The 9292-nt window shown below is 51.6% G+C and overlaps 1 protein-coding gene across 1 annotated transcript; it reads left to right on the top strand.

Moving 5' to 3' along the window:
* Nucleotides 1–214: 214 nt before the first annotated feature.
* Nucleotides 215–7471, top strand: MYMK (myomaker, myoblast fusion factor). The gene is made up of 5 exons (XM_059486629.1): nt 215–349; nt 2668–2782; nt 5286–5434; nt 6217–6333; nt 7325–7471. The coding sequence occupies exons 1-5, from the start codon at nt 215–217 to the stop codon at nt 7469–7471; spliced, it is 663 nt and encodes a 220-aa protein (XP_059342612.1).
* The last annotated feature ends 1821 nt before the right edge of the window (nt 7472–9292 follow it).

Genomic DNA, 9292 nt, shown 5'->3' with positions numbered 1-9292 from the left:
CTTTAGAAACACCCAGGCCAGTTTTGGGGGCACAGAGCATCTGCTGCCCGGAGCCACCGGCTGTGTCAGGAATTTGGGATGAGGCAGCAGCGAGGGCTGTGGCGGTGGCAGCTGTTCCCTGCCACGAGGGCATTTAAACTTTAAAGCACACTCCCCACTGCTCCCTCCACCATTCCTGCCCTGCTCCCAGGAGCTGCTGGCCCACGAGGCACCCATGGGCTCACTGGTGGCCAAGCTCCTTCTGCCCACCCTCAGCTCCTTGGTCTTCCTCCCCACCATCAGCATCGCGGCCAAGCGGCGTTTCCACATGGAAGCCATGGTTTACTTCTTCACCATGTTCTTCGTGGCGGTAAGTGCTCAATTTCCCCTCTACCTGCATGTTTTATCCTCCCAGATGCCCCCTGTAGCACTGAGAAGCTGATTCACCCAAGAGCAGCCAGCACAACCCCTAAAATATCCTTTTCCAGTTATTTCCCACCATGTGTGGTGCTGAGCAGCTGATGCTCCAGTTTAGGACGTCCTACAGTGTGGCCTTACAGAGATTTAGTGGTGTTTTATGGCTGAGATTAGGGAGAAGGTCTGGGTGCAAAGAGCCTTGACTGATTTGCAATGCTTTGGAGCTGGCTTTTCTCTTTGTTTTACAGCTGCTAAGTGGCCGTGCTGAATTTAGCCTTTAAACTGCCTCCAGAATCTCTTGCTCTGCCTCTGTCATTTTAGCCAAAAGCACATAGTAGTCAAATTATTGATTTTGCAATTACCAGCTGGGGATGGGAGCAATGCTGGAGTCAGGGGAGTTTCTGCACTGGGAAAGGAGAGACTAAAACAGGCTGAAATATAATAATTATTAACCCTTTGTGGGTTGAAATGTGTCTTTTACCAGGCTGTTTCCCTGGCCTTCCTTTGTGTGGAAATAACAAGTGAAGAAATGTCTGTACATATATAAAATATTCCTATTCCTGCTCCCAGCCATGTGCTGCCCTGGTCTTTGTATCCCTGCTGACTCCATACAGACACCAGCTGAGCACCCAAAGCAGCATTCCCACTGCAAAAAATCTCCTGTTTGACTACATTTCAATGATCTGCTGAAGAATATGAAGGAAACAGCTCAGCAACCCAGCTGATGTTGCATTTCCCAATAATCCCCATCCATCTCAAGGCATCTCATGAGGGCTGGCATGTTCCTTGTACAGAGAAACTGAGGCAGGGAGTAGAGAAAGGATCTTCCCAGTGTGAAAAGCTCTTACACATGGCTCAAAATCAGCTTGGTCTCCTATTAAGGATCCACAGAACATCCTTGACCATTTGAGCTGATTAAACCGCAATGCAGGGGGAGAAATTCTGCCAGTTCTATAAAAACTACAGGAGCAGTTAATATGAAAATATCCCTGAGCCCCCCACCCCAGCTCCCTAGGGAAGCCAGACATCTACAATTTCATTTTGCACTGGGTCTGTGTCTGCTCCACCTCCTCAAGAAGCCAGTAGGAAAATTGGCACAGGTTTCGATGGGAGGTGGAACAGGTCCTCTCCGAAGAGATTGAAGAAGAAAAATCTCCCTGAGAGGGGAAGGGAAAGAAGGGAAAGGAGGAGAGGCAGCTGCCAGTATGGTGGGGAGGGGGTTGGAAGGGCAGCAGCTGCTGCTGTTGCATTTTTTGTAGAATCCCACTCCTCCTCCAGCAGGAGAGCTGAACAGAGCAGTGAAAGCACATGGCCGTGGCAGACGAGTGCCAGGAACACGCTCTGCCTTCCACCCTTTCTTCCCCCCGGGCTCCAGACTCCCCGAGCCCAATCTCAAGCAGGGAGAAGAGTTACAGCCGTGGTGCAATCTTTTCTAGAAGCTGCAGGCAGCCAGAGGGCTCACAGCAATTCCCATTATAAATTATATCAGCATCCCCACCGGGCCGTGACAGCGAGCAGCGTTCCAAGGGCGCCCAGCCAAGCGGAGCAGGGACTTCTTCAGGAACAGCAGAGCTGCCTGGTGCTGCCACTGCAAAACCTGCAGGGCTGAGGGCTGGCAGGAAAGGGAGAGAGCCAGGCAAACACTGGGAGCATTCCTCTGATTGCACTGGAAAAGGTTTCTTGGAGTGGTCTTCGTTTATGTTGCATGACCATGGGGTTTTTTGCAAATAACCTAATCAATGAGTTAATGGGCAGGAACTGGTGGTTTTTAAGGGAATGCACTAATGAGTGAATTCCCCAGCATTCAGAGTCTGGCCATATAAACCCTTTTAGCCTGGACAGTGACCTGGCATCCATACACATTTCATCAGGACACTCATTCTGAATTGTTTTACAAGAATCTTTCGCAATTAAAACCACAACCCCAGAGTCCTCCTTCTGCTGGAGAGGCCGTCCCCCAGCGCCCAGCTCAAAGCAGCTTGGTCATCAGATTGCAAATTCTGGCCAAGAGGCAAATTAAAGCCTGTCTTAGTTTGTACTAAAAGAGAAGAATGCTGATTCTTGGGCAATTCGTAACTGGGAACGATGACATTATCACTCAAATATATTCATTACTGCATATCAGTGATCCTGCTGTAGCTGACACTGTTCTGGCCTGGCTGGCCATCCTCTCAGCAACTACACTATTTCAAACCAGTTGATAGAGCCTTTACCTTACTGGTAAGTGGGTAAGAAACTGGTTTTCTGATAAATTTTTTTCTTTTTGAATAGTTTTACCACCTTTGTGACGGCCCCGGGTTATCAGTGTTGTGCTTTATGCGCTACGACATCCTGGAGTACTTCAGCATCTACGGAACAGCCCTGTCCATCTGGGTGTCCCTGATGGGTAAGAACTGGTCCGTTGTGGCTCCTGAGAGCTGCACCAGTGGCAGGAAGGGCTGGATTTGTCAGGATGGATGATGGGACAGTCAGTGGGGACAGTCTCCAGAAATGCCGCTCGTTCTGAGTTCCGCCTGACCTGCCACTGAAATTGTCCTTTGTGGAAGTCAGCCTGTGCCCAGGATTAATCCAGTTTTGTATCATTAGCACCTTGGAAAGTCTTTGTAACTGGTGGGGTCCTGACCAACTGAGTGGTGGCTGGGGACATTTTATTCCTGGAGATAAAGAGGCACCTGCTGGTGCTGTTGGTCAGGTGTTCCTCTGCCTGCACCAGCTCTCACACATGCTCTCTGCTTCAAATGACAATAAAACACTGGCAACCTTGTGCTGTAGTTCAAGGCAGGACAAGACTATGAGATGACTGAATCTGAAACCTCATATACCAGGGAATTTCCCATTTCTGCTCATTTTCCCCATATCAGGCCCATTAGCCTGTCTTGCCTCACTCAGGGGTATTAAGAAATGCAGAATCTCCCACTTCCCTTGGTAGCATAAGAATCAAAGTGGTTTAGTCAAAACAAATATAACTTCCTGGTTTATCAAAAGCCTGGGCTGGGCTGATGGGAATATTAGATCTGCTTAGAAAAAGCAGAAATTTATTTCACTTCCTTTTTACTATAAATCCCACCCCTTGCCCTGTTATTCAGTTTTCCTTTTCCCCACATTTGCTTCACTCTCTTTTTCCTCATTTTGTTCCTTATTTGCCACCAAAACAAAATATAATAGAAACAAAAAAAAATGAGGAAGACAAAAAGTCCAAACCTATCATTTTCCCATTTTGTCACCATGAGTTTTGGAAAGATGCAATTATTGATGGCAGGAGAAGAGAGCTGGGTCAGGGGAGAGAGATGTTCCAACAAACAAAGGTCTTGCCCAAAAATTTGGACCATTTCTAACCAGTGCCCATTCCAAACAGAGTTTCCATTTCTCCCCATGATAAGCTGAAGTCAGCCTCAAAATGGCCACAGGATTTTCCCTTCCGCCCCACCAGGGATGGTGCAGGACCTCCAGCAGGGATGGGGTTCCTGCAGCCTCAGAACCCAGCACAAGCAGGGGTAAGACCCCTCAGCTGGGCAAATTCATCCTGTGAGGATGCAGGAGCACCCCCCTTCCAGGGCATGCAATAGGATCAATTTACCATCCAGGGAAAAATATGTGGAGGAAATATTACCCTTAGGAGTGGCTCTGTCCCATCAAAATGTGAGTCCCAAGGGGGCTCCCCCACTGCCCAGGGCACCTCAGTGCTCTCTCTGCTCAGCTAGAAAAGGCAACGAGGGAAATCATTTCCAAAGGGCATTTTCAGTGGATAACAGCAGTGTCAGGGTAGGTCAGAGCTGATCCAGACACTTTGGCTCCTTGCAGCAAAATTCAACTTGATTGCTTCATTACTGCGTTCAGAAACCTCGCAAAAAAATACAAATCCTGGACTAGGAGGTTTAAAATATTGACCCTCTGGGAAACAACAGAGATTAACATGCGGACATTATCCCTTAGCCAAACTCCCTATAAAAGCACGATCCAAGGACATGGAAGGTGTGGTGACTGAAGCCCAGGGAAGCCTCTCACTGTGGCTTGTAAAGCCCCAGTGCACATGTGCGGACGCAGACCCTCGGGCAAACTTCCCGGAATGCAAATCCAGGACAGCCATAACACAGCTGTGCAAGCTGGAAAAGCATGGAGCCCACTGGGATCCATAACTTTTATCAGTTATTACCCCATTCTGTGCTAAACAAAAGCCTCTAATAATTTACTCACACTGGCGACTTCCAGCTTGCAAAGCCCAGGCAGGTGCTGGTGTGGCTGGGCAGCTGGGACCCCATGGCATCAGTGGGGGAGCCCCACTGCTCTGGGGTGGTGGAGCCCGTGCCAGAGTGAGCTGGAAAGTTTGGGAGGGCTGGAGATGGAGGATGAACCCAAGAGCTGATTGTGGGCTCACAGGGCATGAGGGTTTTTGCAATCGCTTCTGAATTCTGGGGCAAGGAAAGGGGAAATCATAGGGTGGCTTAAAGTGGGAAGGGATTTTAAAGATCGTCTTGTTCCAGCCCCTGCCATGGACAGGGACCCCTTCCACTATCCCAGGTTGCTCCAAGCACCATCCAACCTGACCTGGAAGACTTCCAGGGTTGCTCCAAGCCCCACCCAACCTGGCCTGGAACACTTCCAGGGATGGGGCAGCCACAGCTCCTCTGGGCAGGGAATCTCCTTTAACCTCTCCCATACAACACTGAAATAAAAACCCAACAATCATGTCCTGGACCCACCACTCAAATGCCTCAGGATGGTTTGCTTTGCCCCATGTGCCTCAGTTTCCCCAGCAGTGTGACATGAGAAGAGTAAACCACACATTAATACAACCCCAGGGCAGGGGGGGTGAGACCCCAGGAAGGCTTTAGGGAAGCAGCTGGAAAAGGGGGCCTGTGAGCTGGTTCTTCCTCTTCTCTGTTCCTCAGCCCTGGCAGAGTTTGACGAGCCCAAGAGATCGACCTTCATCATGTTTGGTGTCCTCACCATCGCCGTGAGGATCTACCACGACCGCTGGGGCTACGGCGTCTACTCGGGCCCCATCGGGACGGCCGTGCTGGTGATCACGGTCAGATGGGTACGTGGGGCAGGATGGGCCCTGTGGGGTGCTCCTGCTGGGGAAAGGGCTGAACCCATGCCAGGGACTCCCTCCTCATGGTGCAGCTCTCAGTCTCACAGTGATTCCTCCTTCAACCTGAGCAGAAGGCAGACAGCAGCCTCTGTGATAAATGCCAGATTCGATCGGTCTGAGCAATCTACCACATCTGCTGTCCCTGCATTTCTAATCAGCAGGAATGTATTTATGGAGTTTTTACAGCTACTCAGAGGCAGAGGGATCTGGTAAACTGCCCCAGATCCGGGGAAGATGTGGATAAAACCACAGTGATAAAATGGGGAGGAATCTGTCTGCAGTCTGCCTGAATCCAGCTGGGACAGTCGGGCACAGTGCTGCAGTCTGTGTCCCACTGTGCTGTGGACCCAGCTGGGAGTGAGGTGGGGAAGCCACTGCAGGAGTGATGGGATAAAAATTGCAGAAAGATGATGCCAAACATCGTGGAAATACAGTGGTGCAAGCCCCAGTTATAAACTGTCACTAAGCCAGCAGCAAAAAGCAAGTGGCCAACATGGGAAGGGGATGGGCAAAGAGGAGACCAAGGCACAGGAGCACCCTGCATCCTCCAGCCTGCAGATGCTGTGCTGGGATCTGCTCTCCCACAGCTGGGTTTGTGAGGGCACACTCTCCCTGAGCTGGCTTTGGGGCTGAATATTTTAAAAAAATGTGTTATTACAAGGAATGAGGGTGGAGCAGCCAGCTAAATCCAGGTGAATCCACTTGGTGTGCTCTCTCCTTCCTCCCAGCTGCAGAAGATGAAGGAGAAGAAAGGGCTCTATCCTGACAAGAGTGTCTACACCCAACAGATTGGTCCTGGCTTCTGTTTCGGGGCACTGGCGCTGATGCTGAGGTTCTTCTTTGAGGTACCTGTGTGACACTCACCCTCCCTGACTCTGCAAGGTGTGAGGGACATCACCAAGAGAGGGACAGCCCCACTCACACCACTGGGCTGCATCCAGCCCTGCACAAAACCCAGCTCAGGCGTGGGGCTCCAGGGGGGGCATGCTGGGGACAAGGGTCCCTCCATGCTTGTCCCCATCCCCTGATCCATTCAGAGCAGGTGTGACAGCAAGTAGCACACAGGGTGATGCTCTGTCTCTTTTCCCCCATTCAGTGAGTGAGTGACAAGGACAGGGGATGTGCTTTCCTCAGGCACACGTGGTCCTCAGAATGGCTTTGTCAAGCGCGAGCAGGGTTATTTGGAAACTGGGCACGGGTGACTTAAGGACACCTCACAGCGACGCGGCAGGGACTGGATCCAACCCAGGCATGGCCGGATCCAGAGCTGGCTCACGCCAAAGAAAAGACTCTCAGTGACTCCCAGGGGCACTCGATGCTGTGTTTACATCCTTCTCCTCCTGCTGCTGGCCAGTCCCCCCATCCTGCTGGGAAGGGTCCCGCCGGGCAGGCGATAACCCCCCGACACAGCTGCCGGCCGTGCCTGCGCTCAGCCCCGCCGTTACGGCTGCTCTGTGCTTTGGGATCTGCGAGATACAACCTCACAGGCATCCCCAAGGATTATTTTTCAAAGCATTTAGTAATTGCAAATTCTAGCAGAACATAAAAATGTCACTTAGCAGAAGCCGCCTCCCCGCGCGCCCCGGCCTCGCCGCCGCGTCCTTCGCGGGGTAATGAAACACTTCATTCAAGAATCGGGAAATGTGCAAATTAGAACGTGTTAAATCCCCTTTGCTTTAGGGTTCTTTTTTCACTGGAAATCCTTTCTTCTCTGACAGCAAAGGGAGGCAGAAGGTTCAGGAATCTTTTTTATCCCCTTCCTTTCGGCTACTTGTAGAAATTTAATGTCCCCGGCCCTGCTGCTCCCGCTTCTCACGGCGCTCTCCCTGCCCACAGGAGTGGGATTACACCTACGTGCACAGCTTCTACCACTGTGCCCTGGCCATGGCCCTCGTGCTGCTGCTGCCTAAGGAGAACAAGAAGGCTGGGAGTGCCGGGACCCCCGCCAGGCTGGACTGCTCCACGCTCTGCTGCTGCGTCTGAGCCCGAGGGCACGCGTGTTCCTGCCCCTGGTGATGGAGGATGCAGCCAAAAGGAAAATGCCTTCCTGTGCTGGGCTTTCCTCTGGTATCTTTTCCCACCAGCTCCATGCCTGCTCTGGGATTTTCTCCCCTGGGAAGCTCCCTGGGTAACCTGGCCTAGTGGAAGGTGTCCCTGCCCATGGGACAAGATGGGCTTTAACGTCCCTCCCAAACCATCCTGCGATTCACCTTTCCACCACCAGCCCTAGCAAAGCTTGCACTTCCAGTTTGGTGCATATCCCTATTCTCCCTGGAGGAGCACTCAGCTGGGCTGTGACCTGTCCCCTGCCCCAGGAGACCCCTGCCCTCCCAGCCAGGTCACCTTCTCCTGGGCTGGCAGGACCCAAGTTGTGCCCTCCGTGCAGGTTTGCTGTGCACACAAAGCTTGGTTTGCGACACCCAATTAACAGAACCTGTATTTTTTTGTGAGATATTAACTATTTTATTTATGCATTCTCTTGATGTAAATAATATATACTAACAAAGACCTTGCCAGTGTGCAATGCCAGCATTTCTTCAGCGGGGTGGGAAACTATCCAGCTCCACTCAGCTCAGTCAGGGGCAGATGCCAATTCCACAGCAGAGCTCTGGGCACGGCCACCACAGCCCCTCAAACCTGGAGGGACTTGCAACACTGGGCACTTTGTCCTTGCAGACCTGCAGGCCCAGGCAGCAGGTGCCTCATTGGTATGGAAAGTACATGGAAAATGAGAGGCAGAGAAAAGAAGCTCCTGGAGGGAGGGGGGAGGGCTGTAAGCCTATAACATCTCCTCTAACAGACTATTTACTATAGCAGAAGTGTATGATTTATTTAGACTGTCTGGGAAAAAGGCCAAGACTATATGTCATGGACAATTAGAGCAGTATTGATATACAGAGATGTCCACAGAAAGCCCACATTAAGCATGGGTTCCTCTGGAAGAGAAATCCACCCCAGTCATTCATCAGAGCAACTTCCTGCGACGGGGCAACAACCAAAAAAAATGAGCTTCCAACAAAAATAGAAATGAATTATGAACCCCCAAGCATCCAAGAGTCACTGGCAAGTGGTGGCACAGCTGATGCAGCTGCATGCAGAGGCTGAGCTGGCAGAGAGCTTGCAAAGGGTTCCCCAGCACCTAAACCACACAGCTCCATTCCCTCCCAGCATCCAGCCCCCAGAATGTTTACAAGATGCTCTCAGGGTTTACATGCAAGGCTTTCCTCATTGCTTGCACGCTACTGGAGCTCTCTGCCATGTGAGGGCTGCTCACGGTGGCCCCAAAAATCAGGTTCAAGTGCTCTGATTTGGAGTGAAAGAAGTAGCTCAGCACTGCCTGCAAGAGATGCCTCTGAGGGTGCACAGCAGCCTCCTGAGGGGTCACCCCCATGGGCATGCCACAGCCACGCTGGCTCTTCCTGGGTATTTGTCATCAAAATGCAAATACTCAACACTGACCCTCCCCAGGATCCTGCCCAGCAGTGCCAGCAGCCTCCCTTGCTTGCTGCAGCCACTGGACAGAGCCTCCTTCACCCCAGCAGCTAATTTTGGGACTGCTTGGTCCCTCCTGGGATGCGACAGGCACAGCCCTGCCAGCCCTCACTGAGGGCATGGTGAGAGCCTTGTGAAGGTCCAGTGATGGGAGGAGGGCACAGGGTGACCACGACGCCCAGCTGGGGCTGAGCATGAGGGACCAAACCACATGCAAACATGGAGGACACGTTACCTGAGGAGCAGCTGAGTGGACAAAACCTCCTGCTCCCACCTGCCACAAATTCAGCTGCAAAAACGCAAATTTTCTTG

The sequence above is a fragment of the Ammospiza nelsoni genome, chromosome 20 (assembly GCF_027579445.1).
Source record: "Ammospiza nelsoni isolate bAmmNel1 chromosome 20, bAmmNel1.pri, whole genome shotgun sequence".
Lineage (NCBI taxonomy): Eukaryota > Metazoa > Chordata > Aves > Passeriformes > Passerellidae > Ammospiza > Ammospiza nelsoni.
This window is presented reverse-complemented; position numbering and strand designations above follow the sequence as displayed.